Source organism: Gasterosteus aculeatus, chromosome 20 (assembly GCF_964276395.1).
Source record: "Gasterosteus aculeatus chromosome 20, fGasAcu3.hap1.1, whole genome shotgun sequence".
Lineage (NCBI taxonomy): Eukaryota > Metazoa > Chordata > Actinopteri > Perciformes > Gasterosteidae > Gasterosteus > Gasterosteus aculeatus.
In genome coordinates this window covers 5,898,431-5,915,580 of record NC_135707.1, presented here as the reverse complement: position 1 = coordinate 5,915,580, position 17,150 = coordinate 5,898,431, and the positions used below count along the sequence as shown (strand labels likewise).

Below are 17,150 nucleotides of genomic sequence, written 5' to 3'. Positions count from 1 at the left end.
GGGCTACGGGGTGGGTTATGGGGGGGGCTGAGCCGCCGCCGATTGCGGAGGTGTTCCGTGTCCCCGAGCCGGAGCCGACTACGGAGGTGTTCCGTGTCCCCGAGCCGGAGCCGACTGCGGAGGTGTTCCGTGTCCCCGAGCCGGAGCCGACTGCGGAGGTGTTCCGTGTCCCCGAGCCGGAGCCGACTGCGGAGGTGTTCCGTGTCCCCGAGCCGGAGCCGACTGCGGAGGTGTTCCGTGTCCCCGAGCCGGAGCCGACTACGGAGGTGTTCCGTGTCCCCGAGCTGGAGCCGACTGCGGAGGTGTTCCGTGTCCCCGAGCCGGAGCAGACTGCGGAGGTGTTCCGTGTCCCCGAGCCGGAGCAGACTGCGGAGGTGTTCCGTGTCCCCGAGCCGGAGCAGACTGCGGAGGTGTTCCGTGTCCCCGAGCCGGAGCCGACTGCGGAGGTGTTCCGTGTCCCCGAGCCGGACCTCACTGCGGAGGTGTTCCGTGTCCCCGAGCCGGACCTCACTGCGGAGGTGTTCCGTGTCCACGAGCCGGACCTCACTGCGGAGGTGTTCCGTGTCCCCGAGCCGGACCTCACTGCGGAGGTGTTCCGTGTCCCCGAGCCGCCGCCGACGACTACTAACCCGGAGGTTTCCCGTGTCCCCGAGCCGCCGCCGACGACTACTAACCCGGAGGTTTCCCGTGTCCCCGAGCCGACGACGACTACTAACCCGGAGGTTTCCCGTGTCCCCGAGCCGACGACGACTACTAACCCGGAGGTTTCCCGTGTCCCCGAGCCGACGACGACTACTAACCCGGACGTTTCCGGTGTCCCCGAGCTGCCGACGACGACTACTAACCCGGACGTTTCCCGTGTCCCCGAGCTGCCGACGACGACTACCCCAGACGTTTCCCGTGTCTCAGAGTCTGCCATTCTAGAGACGTTCCGTGCCCTGCAGTCGCCGCTCCGGAGCCGGATTGGTGACCGCCCGCCGGGCCGACCCCCAGAGGCTCCCCGCCGGTCGGGCCGCCCGCCAGGCCGCCCGCCAGAGTTTCCAGGGTGGTCCGACCAACGTCTCTGGTTTCCCTCCCCACCCACCCCTTGTTCGCTCTAGTGTTGGCCGTCTGGAATTCGGCCCTTAAGGGGGGGGTACTGTCACGGTGTGGTTCACTTCCTGTCTTATTTTGTAGTTTTCTGCCACTCGTGTCCCCGGGTAACTTCACTTCCTGCCTTGTCTCGTCATCCCCTGTGTTCGTCTAATAGTTTCCACCTGTGTCCAATCACCTGCACCTCCCTTGTGTATTTAAGCCATGTGTCTCTTGTGTCACTTGTCGCGTCATTGTCTTTCGCCACGCATGTCTTTCGTCTTGGATCGCCGTAGTTTCTCGTCTGTGTGCTTTTGCCCCCGGTTCCTGTGTTTTTTGAGCTTTGACTATTAAAGTCTTTTGTTTTCCGCAAGTCTGCGTTTGAGTCCTGCCTTCCACCCGCAACCCTGACAACAGTAAAAAGGAGAAGTACGATGTGTTTCTGAGAAAATGTGACACCTTAAGAAACTAATACATAATCTAGCAACTCTACTTCTACACAGCAACGCACAATGTAACACATGCGTTTGCATAGTGGGGGCGGGGTGCATGCGAGTGACTTGTATTATAATGACAATGATATATTTGCAACAGTGTGGTTTGTATAGTTGAATATTTTAGAGCAGCGATTCCCAAAGTGTGGGCCCAATGGTGGGCCGCGAGAGGTCATTTACAATAAATAAATAAAATGTTTTTAATTTTCAATTTGAAAAGTTTGAAATTAATATCAAAATAATGCGGCACATTAGTTATGTGAAACATTAATTGATGAAGCACAAACTATTTAAACAAATAGATTATTAAAACAATAAAGCATGCTTCTACATTTGTTGAAGACGACCTAGAGAGTCACGTCTATTTATTTATTTTTAAATGTATTTGTTTATTAGACTTTATTGCCCCGTGCATCACCACTGCTGCTTTTCATCAAGGACACATTTGTCCCGGGAGGCTTGCGTCACACACGCAAGGACGCAAGGAGGTGTGAAAAGGCACGGGACACGCAAGGGGGTAGATGACAACCAGCTAAAACCATCATTTACCATCATTACCGGCACATTAAGAGCAATGCGTCCAGCTCGCAGACCGGTCTGTCAGTCTGAATCTGAATATCTTGCCAACTTTACCGAACTATGGAGGAGCCTGCGCATTTCTTGTATATCACATATCACATTCACAACAACCTCATTATTATTTTTTTTCAAAAAGTCGATCCGTATTGAAAGTTGGCAAGATATTCACAGATTCTGACTTTTTCTTTCTCGGTATTTTACAAATACGGACCGGTCTGCGAGCTGGACGCATTGGTCTTAATGTGCTGGTAATGATGGTAAATGATGGTTGTAGCTGGTTCTCATCTACGGTCCACTACGATCACCGAAGGGGGCGTTTGTTTTTTGACAACGTTTTATCTCATAATTTCGACTTTCTATCCCCTTACATTAGTGCGGAAATGGGCTTCTATAGTTGTGTGAATGCATCACTCCAGCCAATCCAAAGACGGGGTTTGGAACCAATCAGGTGTAGAGACCATGGTGACTGGCTCCGCCCCCTTACTTTCAGAAAGAAAAACAGCGAGCACGTAGAAAACACCTTTGAGCGCGAGCAGAGACTAACCTCGCGAGCGAGGAACTTCACGTTTTGCGAGGGGAGCAAATATCTCGCGCGAGATGAACTTTTGCTCGCGGAGGTTTGATTTACGCGCGCGCATCAACCTGATTTGCGCTCTCGAATTTTGACAGTGATTTGCCGCCGTAGCTGCTCTCCAGCCACGCCGCCTGCCAAGGGCCCCTTTTAGAATAACTTATTTTCCCCGTTAAGATGGTTCAGCTACTGTAGAGAAAAGGGCGCCGTCTCTCGCTCTTTAATCTCATGAAGTGCTCGGCAAGAACGACAGCTTTGCTTCTCCGACGCGCCCTGAAACAAGCTCCATATCTCACGCGCTTGAGCGCCGCTCAGCATCTCGCCGTCGTAGACGAGCTTTGGCATGTTTGGCAGAGCGCCTTGAGCGCCGTGTACAACCAGTATGGATCAACCGATTAACCAATCGATCCATGTATATAAAGCGCTCCGGATTATAAGGCAGTGTCGTTTGAGAAAATTAATGGCTTTTAAATGCGCCTTAAGAGTGCGGAAAATGCGGTATATTTACTTTAATACTACAAGAGGCGCCACATTTGACATTGTTTTGTTTGGCGGCGCCTTTTGTTGAATAACGACAGGCGGACAAGAGCTGCCGTTTCGAGCGAGAGCCCTATTGTTTCATTAATCTGTTCGTTTAAATAGTTTTCAATTCATTTTTCACATAACTAATGTGCCGCATCATTTTGATATTAATTTCAAACTTTTCAAATTGAAAATTAAAAACATCTTATTTATTTATTGTAAATTACCTCTGCCCACCTGCAGCACCTTCGCGGCCCACACTTTGGGAATCGCTGGTGTAGTGGATCTGAAACAACTGGTTACGTCTTAGAACACTTCCAAAGAAATGTATGGACTTAGGTTTGTCTTTTTCATTTCCTTCCTTTAATATGATTTCATTATGTTGCCATATGCATTTAGATGTCATTGTACAATTAATTAAACCTGGTAAATGTATTTGAAAGCATGAGTGAATTACGCAGAGCACGTGTGTTGCAAAAGTCCGGAGAGATGTGCATGATGACTGGATAAGATTAAACTGACTGTTTTGTAATCATGTGTATTTATCTCAAATATAGTGAATTGGAATTAAATCCCAGTCTATTATATGAGCCTGTTTTAAATAAATCCCTCTTCCCCCTTGTTATGAGTTGAATAAAAGCAAAATTTAAGCAAAATAAATGATTGAAGATTACATTTCAGTTGAATGCGTATTGAAAACTGACAGCGAACTGGTAAGATTGTTTATTATTACAAGCAGTGACAAATGTAAGTGAAAAACGTGTAAAAGAGATGAGCTCCTATTAATTTACTATTATATAATAATGTACTCAGCAGTGAAAGGCTTTAGGGAATTAGATTTACTTCAAAATAAACAGTAATGAATAATAAAATTGTATTTTTAGGATTTAAAGATGGATAAAAGAAGAAAGAACCACCTGATCATTCTAATCACATTATTTCTGGGCCACCTAATCATTGATACCCCAACTGTGATAAACACCCTCTCCAAATCAAATCATGTTATATTGGTCATGAATTAAAGAATATGAGAACATCAATCAAATATGTGGTAAAAATTAAATTCAAGTTGTGGGTTTGAAAAGCGCTTCTACTGATACGATCAATGAACTCACTAATTAAGTAAAACCAGAAATTACAATGTTTCAACAAAGATTATTTACAGTCATGCATTATGGGACTACTTTAATATTAATAACAGTCCAAAGCGGGATATAGATTACAGTTAAATCAAAAGGAGTCTAGGAACCATTTTCATGAACCTTCACGCATGTTGAAGGAGGAACAGAAGAACCATCTTGTTGATCGCTCAGTGGAAGCTGACGCTTCTTAGTTCAGAGGTCGAGCGATGACATCATACTCTGGGGATTGGTGGGTTTTCTGCAGTGACATGTAAGTTCTGTCCTCTTGGTTTGGCGTCACTTTTTTCCTTGTGTTCCTTTGGAGAGAAGAAAGAGTGAGACATGACGTGTTGTCTCAAGGTCTCCGCTGCATCGACGTAGTGATCAAAGAACCACATGATGAAGTAGAGACGTACCAGAGAAACATCAAAAGGATCATGCAGATGATATTCACAATGAGAGAAACAACAGCGATCACCATCCAGGGAAGCTCTGCACACGGTCCATGTTGATCTAATATTACAAATGACATAATGTAGTTTAGTGTTATTAAAGTTTACACAGTCAACCAGTGTTAGCTGTTAATGACAGACACCAAAAACGACATCAATTTATGAATTAAATAACTCAGAAATATTGAATCCACAGCAGATGGTGGGATTTCTATTAAAGGTGAAGGCTATGATTATATGTATTCTATTGGAATGGATAATTTCATCATAGTTCACATTTTCAAAACTTAACAAATTGTTCTATAAACAACAATAGAGTCTCAACTATCTCTGTGTGTGTTCACCGTCCTGCTCTCCTGAGGTTATGATGCTTAATGTGTGTTTCACTTAACGAACTTGGTTGCTGCTGAAATACTCAACATCAGTGTTGTTGTTGTTGTTGTTGTTGTTAGTGTGCTGATGACGGAATAATGTGTGAGTCTCCAGCAGCGGCCATGTGATGGTGGCTAAAGTAAAACACAAACACACAAACTTTAAAATGTTTGCTTCCCCGGTCATATTGTTGCTCACACACTCACCAGAGGTTTGATTACTGATCTTTGGAGAAACTGCAAACAGAAAGAAAAAACTCAAGAACAAAGCGAACAATAAAGTAAAAGAACATGAAGATCCTTCAGACTGCAGCCTACTTACACGTCACGGTTACTTCAGCAGCTGTAGTCACATTAGTGATCCTTTGCTCCGCTGTACAGACGTACTGACCAGAACACTCTGCTGTCACATTAGAGATGAGAAGAGTTGCTGCTCCACTCACGTGGTGCAGGACATTTTTGATTGGAAGTTTAGTCCAGGTGACACGAGATGGAGGGAAACTATCTCCACTGCAGGTCAGACGGAGAACATCTCCTTCTTTAACCGCTGTGTTTCCGCTGATCACAGGTTTCTTCATATCTTCAGAAAAACATTTTATACAAACTTTTAGAATTTGTGAACAGAACATCTTTTTTTATCAAACTATTATGTTGGTTGAAGCCAAATAAGTAAGAACGAAAACTCCATTAAGACCAAAAATATTCAACAAGGAGCATGAAAATCAAACAATATCTCTTCACTTTTATATGTTTTACAGCATTTGAAATTCATGACGCCACCGACTGCAAAACATACAACAAGATCACCGCTGATGAAAACCATCAACAATACATACTACATGTGGGAAAACCCTTTAGACATTATAGAGTAAAGGTGAGCATGAAGGTCAGTGATACTCACAGGTCACATTCAGAGTCTCTGTCTCCTCTGTAGTGACGTCGTTGGTGAATCTGACCTTACAGGTCACATCGGTGCCGTGGTGTTCAGCTGAAGGGTTAAAGGTCAAAGTTAAGCTGCGTCTTCGTGTGACAGACGTCTTCCCAGCAGTGATGTTTCCTGTGATGTGAGAGTCCTTCTCTCCTGCTCCTCTCCACGTCCAGGTGATCTCAGGATCCGATCCAGAGCAGAGACCAGGAGCAGTGCAGCTCAGTGTGGTCTGCTGCCCCTCTGTCAGAGGAGGAATCCCCACTGTGGGCTTCTGGGTCAGACCTGAAGGGAGAGCAGTCAGTGAGAGGACTCAGGGGAGCAGCCTGAAGCTCAACACTCACTTCAATCCAACATCTGTGGAACTTCTATCAGGAACTGATGCAGTTTGTACTGTTTGACCAAAGAGGTCAAAATGCAAAACATTGTTTCATGCTCCATTTAGACTGTAAATACAGAATTTGTGATGAATATTAGATTAACTAAATATATTGAAGCTCATCGTACCTTTCACAGCGATGTTTACTTTTGAAGAGGATTGATGTGTTTTCTTGTTTCCGTCCAGTAATCTGAGCCAATAAGATCCAGAGTCTGACTCAGTGAGGTCATTGATGATGATGCTGCAGTTCTTCAGACTCAGGTCAGGCTGCAGCAGTGAAACTCGTCCAACAAACCGGGGCTGAGTTTTGTTGTTGTTCGTGTTGGAGTGAAATATCACGTCTGACTTAGCACAATTTTGTTTTGATGCTTCACATTTGTAAAACATCAGATGTTTGGGTGTAAAATTGGAAGTTTTGAAAGAACACGGTATGACCACACAGAGTCCAGCCTCTGCTTTTATTCCTCCTTCACTGAACGTGACACAGGATCCATTTTTACAGGGTTCCTCCTGCCACACTTGTGGACCTGTTGATGAAAACAGTGAAAGAAACTGTTTAAATCTTGAAAATACTGCATAATATTTAATAAATGGTGAGAGAAGGAAATACTTGGACATGGAAGTTTTTGTTTTATAAAACTTGTTTTCAGAATATTTCTTCACACATTATAACTTTTCGTAAACAAGATAATAATATAAATGATATTATATTAACATTTATCAAAGCAAACTATTGCTGTGTACTTTGTTCACACCTTAAATGTTGGCATCATAACTAGATTATAATAAAGATTCATACCTGTGGCAGCAGTGATGCGTCTCACAGAGAAGAGCAGAGTCGCACAGATGAGAACAAACATCCTGATTTGACGATGGAGACAGTCAGTCTCTTTTCCTTTAACAAGAACTAACGTTTAAATGTGGTCATTTAAGTCCGGTGCCGCTTGTTTCACGTCTCTTGGTCTGGTTCTCCTGCTCTCTTCTCACCACGCTGATCTCTGCCGAGCGTCTCTGAACTCACTCTTCCTCTTCGTCTTCTTCCTCTTCTACTTCGTTCTTCTTCGCGGAACAACTCGTTTAAAGGAAGTTTCTCTTCACACTACTACACTACTAACCCGTGCTACATATATTTATATATATCTGTATTAGAAATACATCTTGTGTGTATATTTGGAGGGTTTTGTTGCTAAAGCCAGACTTCAGAGCATTGTTTCACAAAATCTTTATTCTACTGCAGTTTGTTCACTAAACAAGAAGAATTTAGCAGCGTTTTCTTTGGACTTATTTTCTCACAACATTAATTAATTAGATAAACCACTAATGTACATATGATTTATAATTAATTTCAGATTGATAACTTTGAGAAAATGTGACACCTTAAGAAACTAATAGTTAATCTAGCAACTCTACTTCTACACAGCAACGCACAATGTAACACATGCGTTTGCATAGTGGGGGCAGGGTGCATGTGAGTGACTTGCATTATAATGACAATGATATATTTAGTCTTTAAAGTGCGGGAAATATATGCAGCTTAACATTTTTGTTGAAAGAACATCCATACTTGTAACAGTGTGGTTTTTATAGTTGAATATTTTAGAGTCTGCCTTTCATTTGCCAGAGGCTGGGCTTACGACACATCCTGGCGTCTTTCACGCTGCTCCGTGTGGTGACAGGTAGGCTGTCGACCCCTCCGACCCACGCGGATTGTCCTGAAACGGCCTGACTGGTATATAGGGCAGTGGCTTTAGCTCCCTCCTCCAGCCATGGTAAGGTTTTCCTGTCTGCTTTGTATTGCAGGGCAAAAGGATCATTGAGCATCAGCACTGCACCAGCTAACCTGCCAGAGACCACTGCTGCTTTGCCTTTGGTGAAATTCACACTGTCTGGGTCTGCTTTGCCTTTGGCTGTGTTTACCCTGTTTCGGTTTGCTTTGTTTTGGCCTCCCCAGATTGCTCATTTTTGTGTTTCGCTGTGGGCCTCCCAACTGGGTAAAGACATATTTTAACTGCGTATGAGACAGGCCGTACTTATTATTTGTTTGGATCCTTTGTTTTCCTCATTTTGTGATTTCAGTAAGCTTTGGTTAAGCAATTTGTTTGGTGTTTTATTGGTATGGTTTTTGTTTAAATTTAATTTTCTCTTTCTGTATTAGTTTTGGTTTAATTTATTTTATTTTAAAGCTGTTGCTATCATCTCCCCCCCCTATTCAGGTGCTGAGTCTGCGGTGGTGGATTGGTGTCCCAGGTGGCTCTTTTGTTATGTTTTTGCATGTTTGGGTTTGCTTCATTTTTAGTTTTACGTGTGGTGCTCCTTGGGTCCCCTTTTTTTTGGACAATCCATTGTTGTAAGTCTCAGCCCTGATTGGTTCCCCCGTTGCTCGTCCCAGAGTGAGGTTTTTAAACAGTAAATTGAATTTAATAAAATTGCATTTTGTATTTTAAATTGTGTCTCTACCTCATTTGCGGCGAACTGGAGTGCATCCTTTTCTTTTGGTTGGGTGTAGAAGATTTAAAACAATTCCCTGGGTGAAATTCCCGTTGTCTGGCAACATTAGAATATTTAAACTGCCCTCACCAGCGTAGCTGGTGCAAGTTTAGGGATGGAGACTGAATTGCATGAACTGAGGGATTCAGTCGCTCCGCTAAGAGCAGATAATGAGAGGCTGAGACAGGAACAGGTTGCGACCGTGCGTGGTCCTGGTACAGCACCCTCAATTCCTCTTCAACCTGCTGCTCCTTCCACTACCAGTGCCTCTTTAACAGAGACTGTTTTTTGTACCCAGGGACAGGAAGTGTTCCATCTTTAGGGGAAAGTCCGGCATTGGGTTAGCCGAGTGGCTGGAGGAGGTGCAAGCCTGTATGAGAGCACGCCACTTGTCTGCATTAAATCAGGCGTTCTTTTTATACGAGATTGAGTATCCCCCCCAGTGAAGAGCGTGCAGACCCAGCCAAGATCATTGAGCTATATGGGTGTGCAGTCATACGTAGCATTGCAAGAGCCCTTTTTCTCCCGACGGCAACACGAGGGAGAGACTATTGCATTTGCATTAGCATTAATGGGCCTCATGACGTCTGTTAAGCAGCGTACACCTGGTGGCCTACCCAATGCAGAGGTTCTGTTACGTGACGAGTTTGTGGAGCACGTGGTGGATGGGTCGCTTCGTCGTGAGTTGAAGCGGTTTGCGCGCCGGCAGCCTGCTGCTACTTTGCTGGAGGTTAGAGTGAGGCAATCAGATGGGAACGAGAGGGCTTACCTGGAGGTTTTAGGGGTCGTAGCCATTCTGTCCCTTCTGTCTTCGGTGCTCAGTGTGTGGTCCAGGGCAGTTGCCAGGTAGGCATTAGTTCCGCTCAAGCCTCTGAGCTGTGTGAGATGAGGGAAATCCTCAAGTTGCAGCAGTTGAACGAACTGACTGAACATGGGCGGTGTTTGGGTCTCGTGCTTGGTAGATACAGGGTCTATGGTGTTGACCATCAGTCTCTTACTCACCAGCAGTTTAAGCCCTGGGGCCATAAGCGGCTCAAATCTTGTCACTGGCTCGAGCTCAGGGCCGCCAATGGCCTGGCCATCCATTACCTTGGTTATTTAGTTAGATGTGGAGCTTTGTGGTAAGCTACTGCCAGCTTGTGGGATTTTGGTCATTAAAGACCCCCCTGGAGGTGTGTCTTCACAGGTTCCCAGTGTTTGAGGGATGAATGTCATCCGCAGGTGCTATGGGGAAGCTTGTTATGCAGGCCCTCCAAAAAGGTGCCATGAAGCCAGTATTACAGCTGATCGGGGAGCAGGGACAGTCAAGATTCATGGTAAAAAGGCTTGTCGTACCCCAGGTGGCGTGATGAAAATTGTTGCTGCCACATGCTCAGAACGGTACTCTGGCACTACTGTGCTGTTTGAGTCCCTTTACTCTGGTCTGCCTGCCGGGCTCCTTGGTTCTCCTGCCCTGGTGTTGGTGGTGCGGGGCACAGCCTACATTCCCACTGTGAATGTAGGGTCCTCTGATATGCTGGTGTTGGGACCTTGAAGGAGGTACGAGTGGTAAGTCTACCCTCTGGGGTCAATGAGGTGCCACCTGTGGTGGCTACCGTGGCTTCTCAGTCAGTTTCCCCACTAGTGCCGGGTCAGATGGAAGGCCTGGAGTTGGATCATTTGCCAGCAGGAAGCACAGGGTGAGGTGAGAGTGCTTTTGGATCAGTTTGGGTCAGTCTTTTCAGCCCATGACGGGGACCTAAGTTGCACTGATATGATCTCCCACGAGATCCCGCTCTTAGATAACGTCCCTGTGCGGCAACGGTATCGCCGGATCCCTGTCACCATTTTTCGTTAACAAATCTTTTACATCCATGACTTAGACGTGACGAAAACGATCTTAAAAAATAAAAACTAAATCTATTCTAACTTTCGTTAACGAGACGAACATGTTGGTGGTTGACTAAGTCACGATACTTTTTCCCCCTAAATTCGCACGCAGCTAACAGACAGGAAAAGTACGGCGGATATTAAAGCGCCATGATGACGTTGTGCACAGACTGCGGACCGCGACGACTATTTTATGCTTCGGCGAGTTTGAATGTGGCTTCCTTAGTTTAGCTCAGCTGTCTCGGTATAGCTGACTGTTAGCAGGCTGAAGCCGGAGAAGGGACGGAGAAGGGAGTGGTTCGGGAAAGGTGCATAACGAGGCATGATCAGCCTCAGCTGATATTAATCAGTGTGTGTGTTTTGTTCTGCCTTTAAGTAGGAGAGATCCGGCGAGAGAGCTGGGCGAGGAGGCTGGAGCCGGTTGTGCTTGAAAAACCGATCAAATAAAGACTGTTCACTAAAACCCTCAGCCGCATCCTCATTATTCCGGGACCCCCACAGACCCACACGTTACAGTGGCGCCCGACGTGACTGGGGGATAGAAGCGGTGGACGACTAGCACCAGCAGGGGATGGCGGCCCAGCAGATTGTGGCGCTCGGCCAGATGATCGGGAACCTGGCGGTCATCCTGAGGGAGCAGGCGGACGCCAACCGACAGTGCCTGGGGGAGCTCCAGGCCCAGGTGGGGAGACAAGCCCAGGCGCTGGAGCAGCTGGCTGAACGGCCCGCGGCGGAGCCGCCGACGCAGAGGCCCGCGGTGCTCGCCACTCGAACAGTCTCGTGACGAGACCCTACGCTCAGCCTACGACCAAGTGATACGAATTGATGGTCATCTGGTGCGCCCTGACGCAGCGCAGTCATTTCCGGACTTTTCTTTGATTAGGGACGAAAAAACGCTATACCGGATAATGACCCGATTTTATTGGCCAGGCATCCAACGGTGAGGTCACGACCCTACAGGTTGCCTGAACACAAAAGTGGTTCGGAGGGAATTGGCCAGTATGTTGGAGTTGGGGGTAATAGAAGAGTCCAGCAGTGCCTGGTGCAGCCCCATCGTCCTTGTGGCTAAGAAGGATGGATCTGTACGGTTCTGCGTGGACTATCGCAGGGTGAACGACGTGTCACGGTTCGATGCCTACCCAATGCCCCGGGTCGACTAACTCCTGGACCGGCTAGGCACTGCACGTTTCTTCACGACACTGGCTTTTAAGTGAGGACCTGTTAAAATGTCATGAAGTTTGCTTCGCCGGTCATATTGTTGCTCACACGGGTGAAAAAAAAAAAAAAAGAACAGTTATGCAAGTAAAGAAAAAAAAAAAAAAGTACCTGCAGCATTTTAGGGCCAAACAGCAGATGGTTGTTGAAAGGAGAATCCCGATGAAAAACGTAATGAGGACGTGCAGGATTGTGAAGCTGATGAGAAATGAGGAAAGCAGATCTGGAATGCAGAGGAACAAATTAATTAAATACATAATATATTGCGGCTTCTTCATGTTAAAAAATACCTGGAAAGATGATGCATTTAAATGTCATGTCATGTGACACGACAGGTTTCATTTTAGAACAGTGGTAAAGTTCAGTCACACGTGACTCAATGTCATATAAAGCGTTACAGCGCCACCTCGTGAACAAATAGTTACATGCAACCAAACACCCTCAACAGTTTCTATTTGGGGAGAGTGAAACAATGACCCAAGAGGAGACAGGGCGGAAATAATAATCCACAAATCTTTATTTTAACACAATAATTAAAATATGTAAAAAGAAAAGCTAATGTTAAAATAGTTCACCCATGTTCATCACCTTTATTTACATTGTTCCAACAAAGTGATTGCTCCATCAGACAAAAACAAAATGTGCAATCTTGGTTTACATGAAAGTGACTTACATTTTCTTTATTCCATTATTAATAAAAGCTCACATGGAGTCACAAACGATTGTTAATTGGTAAACAAATACAACAAAACAACTCAGAACACACAAATAGTAAATCCTAAAACAATCAAGCAAACACAAATCAATAAGTCATAAGAAAACTAACATTTGTTTCTGCATTTCATCCATTTCAAGAGGAGCAAAAGAAAAGAGTCCATCTCTGAACTAATATGCATAATTTCACGTTCTTCTGACTGCTCGCCCATTGCTTGTGGAAGCAATGAAGGTGCTGCAGATGTCGGGGGTATTCCAGAAGGGAGGTTCAACAAACTGAGTCCATCCATCAATGGAGCCCCGATAGCACGAGTCACCACCAGTCACCATGACAACAGTAAATAAAAGATCACGCTATTTCACTGTGTTTGAGTGGGAGGTCCTTCTGCAGGCCTACGGTGAGCATAAGCATGTATTTCGCCACAATACAGCTGCAGCAGCGAAGGAGAGAGAGACTGCATGGGGAAAATCGCTGCCCGAGTCAACGCTTAAGTTTGAATGTACTGTTCTATTGACATAACATTTAACCGTAAGATCGTCGCAGCTTATAGTTATGAATATAAGTAGGAATGAAATCTGATTTTCATTTAGGTGCAATCCAACAGGGGGGAAAAAAGGACCTGGAAGCAGCTAAAAATGAAATATAAAAACATAATTCAAAAAGGGCATATATTGATAGGCTATGATTGCACCTCACTTTCTTTTTGATTCAGTTGTTTTAATTGACAGGCTATAAAACAAAGTAAATATTAATTCAGTGGCTACTTGAAATAGTAAATTAAACCCCTAATATGTTGTTTTTACAGGTATTTTCACACAATACCCCACTTAGGTATAAAATAAAAATGTGTCTAAGTGTCTCCTATCGAAGTCATTTAAAATGTGACGCCGTAGCCTACACCAACACTCATTAAAATACTAATTAAAAAACAAAGAAACTGAGTTTTGCTCAGCCAACAGAAAGAAGGCAGAGGCCCGAACCTGTCACCTCCCAGGACACAAGTGACTACATCAGCAAGTACACACTTCTTTTAAAAAAAATAAAACCAACATACCGTTCAAAAGTTTGGGGTCACCCAGACAATTTTGTGTTTTCCATGAAAAGTCACTTTTATTTATCAAATGAGTTGGAAAAATGAATTGAAAATAAAGTCACGATATTGAAAAGATTTGAAATAATTTTCATTTGAAATATTAATTTTGTTCTTCAAACTTTGCTTTTGTGTGAAAGGATTTTCTACTCACATAGTCCCCTTCATCGAGTGCAGGAGCAGTAATGGGAACATTTGTCCCATCTATGCATCCTATCACATTTGGAAGCCCTGCAAAATGACAGCTAATTAAGCTTCTGAGGTCGCAGCAGAATGTACATCATAATTTAAGAAAATATAATCTATGATTTCTACATCAGTCACCTGCAATCCTGTGGAATTCTTCTTTGATGGTTCTAAGAGGTTTGTGTCCGGGAAACACCAACATCACGGGTAACAGGCGCTTCAGTGCGAGGGGAACTTTCCTCACAGCTCTACAAACTGGTGCCTTGCCAAAGTGCTCTGCATCCCCGATGTTGTAAAGAAAACTACCATTTGCAAATAAACGTAGCGCGATGCATAAGATTTGCTCCGATGTGAGTGCACGTCCGGTGTGTGAGGTTGGTGATATACGGCCGGAGAATGTTAGTGAGATAAATGACACCTTGTGAGGAAAAGCGGTAGCGTTCTAACATAAATTCCTCTGGAAATGATAAAACGTCTAATCTGGGTCGGAAGACTCTCGCGACGTAAAGCATTTCTGATCACGACGGCGTCGATGTCAATTGGATTCGGTAGGAATGGGCAATCCATTTCTACCAGCTTCCTTCGTGTGGGAGGAGACGGTAGAAACTCCGGGTTTCTCATAGTAAACCTGCCAGCGAGCAGGTTACGCTCACAGTCTGTTGCCGTGGTGATTGACTCAGAGTGTCAGTTACCTCTCTATCTCTATCTTTCCCTGATCTCAGGGTTAACTTACTCTTGAGTTTTCACATAACCCGCTTTCTGGAACACCCCAGTCATGAGGCAGCGTTTTACTCAGAACACTCACCCTCTTTTCCCGACGTGTTCTGTTGGATTTTGAGGTTCTCTTTTGCTTCTCCGGTGTCGTTGCTTGCTGACACACTCGAGTCCACGTTGCAGCGTCGTGCCGGAGCCTTTTTTCACCCCCCTTTTCACCCCTGTGAGCAACAATATGACCGGCGAAGCAAACTTCATGACATCCTAAGTCAGGATACAAGATGTTTTTGTGCTTGCATCCCTGCATCTTCTGCACCGTGACCTTTGTTCTAAATACTACCACCTGAGGGCGCCAACATCTAAAGGTTTTCACACCCTACAATCCTAATTCTAAACATTTGAATCCATTGGTCCATCAAGAACTAAAGCAAATACTCTGATCCCTGTCTAACCCTGGTGTTTATCCCCCTCAGTTTCCCCCATATTCTCTCCTCATGTTGATGTTCCTTCCCCTGATTGTTTTGCCACGTGCTTGTGTTTTTGTTTCTGTGTCACCAGCAGTGTCCTCAGAGTCCCGCCCACTGCCACGCCTTCCTCCATTGACACAGCTGTGTCTCATCTTCCCGTCATCCCAGCCGACATGAATACCGCAGCTTTCCTCGCCTCCAGCTGTCAGTCCGTCCGTTAAAGCACGCCGGTATCTCGGCTCCGTGAGTGATTTCAGTCCTGCGTGATTCCGCAATAACCGCTTGTTTGTTTTTTCTCACTCTTGCCGTCCAGCGTCGAACCTCGGCTCTTCACCTGGCCGAGCAGGTCGCCAGTTCGTAGCAGCGACCTGCTCCTGCATCCGAGCCTCTGGTGTCACACAGTCGAGGTCCCCTGTCAGTCCGCCGCCTCGTCGCGCAGCGGCACAATCACCCTTCCGAGTGATGACGGATCGGAGCGCACGTGGCCGATTCCACTCGTTTCCTTTTTTCAGCCACTCACAATTGACTTGTGTGTCCTGTTGGGTTTTTTTGTCCTGCCGGAGAAAATAAATTCTGCTGTTGGATTGGTAGAAGCCGAGGTGGTCCCGCGTGTTGCACTTGGGTCCGTTTGCACATCGTAACAAATAAAAGCAGAGCTACCAGCTCTCTCGGTTTCGCCGTGTGACACACGCTTTTGATTGTTTTCACACGCACTCACGCCACACAACCAATTTCTCACGGCAAAAAAAAAAATTCTGATTTTGGGCCGAAGCGCGTTTGTTCCCTTTCAAACTCCCCGACGATAGATGGCGCTAAGGAGCGCATCTGTAAACCCTTTCGCTGCACAGACATCCTGTTTACCCCAAAGAGTCCCGAAGTTACCAACAGAATACGATTTTCAAACCGACACAACCGCGGGAGAAACTCCGGAGCAGCAAAGACTAAGGCACGTTAATGACATGTGGTTCAATTAAGTACTTTTTAAGGTTTTTTTGAAAAGTTGGCAGCTCTGAATACAGTGCGTTTTAGCTGCAGTCAAACATTAATAAATAAACGCCCATTGAGCTCGTCCCACAGTATCTGATGGCTATTTTAGGCTCACATACGGGTACACAATCATCTGTCTTTTTTTAAAGAATAGTTGCAAACTCGGGTGTTGAGTATGTAAATTTGTTTAAAATGGAAAAACAATTTAAGTAATCTTAATCCAAATCTCAAAAAATATTTAAAGGCAGATTTCCAGTGGACTTCAATCTATTAGTCCTGTTTTGCTGAGGCAAAGGTGCAAAGTACCTCTAAACTGTTAATGGCTTTAAAAAGTCAACCACGTATGAACTAAATATAAATTAATACGCTCCCCTTTTTCCAACCTTTCAATTGTATTCTTGTGAGTATATTTGAAGTAGTTACATACTTCACTAAGGACTCAAATTATGCTGATCACATGTGGTTGGTACATGAGTTTTTCAGGAAAAGACATTTAAATAGAAAGAGGAACGGTTTGACCTGGTTCTCTTTTTTCTGGTCTCTTCTCTCCACAGTGATGTCAGCCGTGGGACTCCGCTCTAAACAAACTCTCCCCATCGGTTATCTTTTACGTCTTTCCTCTTTGTGCAAACAACATTAATGCAAAGTATTGTCATCATGCAGTCATAAACCTCACAGAATCACAATATGCACCTTAAACCTTCAAACATGAATAATGAAGGACATCTGTGCTCCACTTTCATGACAGTGAACTGAACAAAAAGGAGATGACCTCTATGACCGTTACACAATCAATAGGGAAATAAACTGTGGCGTTGTTGGGGTGCATCTTGTGTCACTGATTAATTAGCCACACAGAATGTTCCTCCTTTTCAGCTTCAGCATCTCAGAAAGAGCTTCTGCATTTGTATATGATCTTCTTAAATATAGCATTA

At 45.0% G+C, this 17,150-nt stretch overlaps 1 protein-coding gene across 3 annotated transcripts; it reads right to left on the bottom strand.

Annotated features, from left to right (window-relative positions):
* Positions 1 to 4,462: 4,462 nt before the first annotated feature.
* Positions 4,463 to 7,519, bottom strand: LOC120810396 (sialic acid-binding Ig-like lectin 14). 3 transcript variants are annotated; one of them, XM_078094721.1, is made up of 7 exons: positions 7,285 to 7,519; positions 6,614 to 7,012; positions 6,083 to 6,391; positions 5,504 to 5,761; positions 5,389 to 5,418; positions 4,775 to 4,871; positions 4,463 to 4,675 (listed from the first exon to the last, which is right to left on the bottom strand). In XM_078094721.1, exons 1-7 carry the CDS (start codon positions 7,343 to 7,345, stop codon positions 4,567 to 4,569), a joined length of 1,263 nt encoding a protein of 420 aa, XP_077950847.1. In that variant the 5' UTR covers positions 7,346 to 7,519; the 3' UTR covers positions 4,463 to 4,566. The 3 variants fall into 3 exon arrangements, with proteins under 3 accessions (XP_077950847.1, XP_077950848.1, XP_077950849.1); XM_078094722.1 differs by lacking the exon at positions 5,389 to 5,418; XM_078094723.1 differs by lacking the exons at positions 4,463 to 4,675; positions 4,775 to 4,871 and adding an exon at positions 5,087 to 5,316.
* Between the last annotated feature and the right edge of the window lie 9,631 nt (positions 7,520 to 17,150).

Bases quoted from the DNA above. Each gene is read 5' to 3' on its own strand.
- LOC120810396 (XM_078094721.1), bottom strand. From the start codon at position 7,345: ATGTTTGTTCTCATCTGTGCGACTCTGCTCTTCTCTGTGAGACGCATC. The intron at 5,762-6,082 runs GTGAGTATCACT...GTTTTTCTGAAG, and splicing joins AGAGACTCTGAATGTGACCT to ATATGAAGAAACCTGTGATC. The intron at 5,419-5,503 runs GTAAGTAGGCTG...TTCTGTTTGCAG, and splicing joins TGCTGAAGTAACCGTGACGT to TTTCTCCAAAGATCAGTAAT.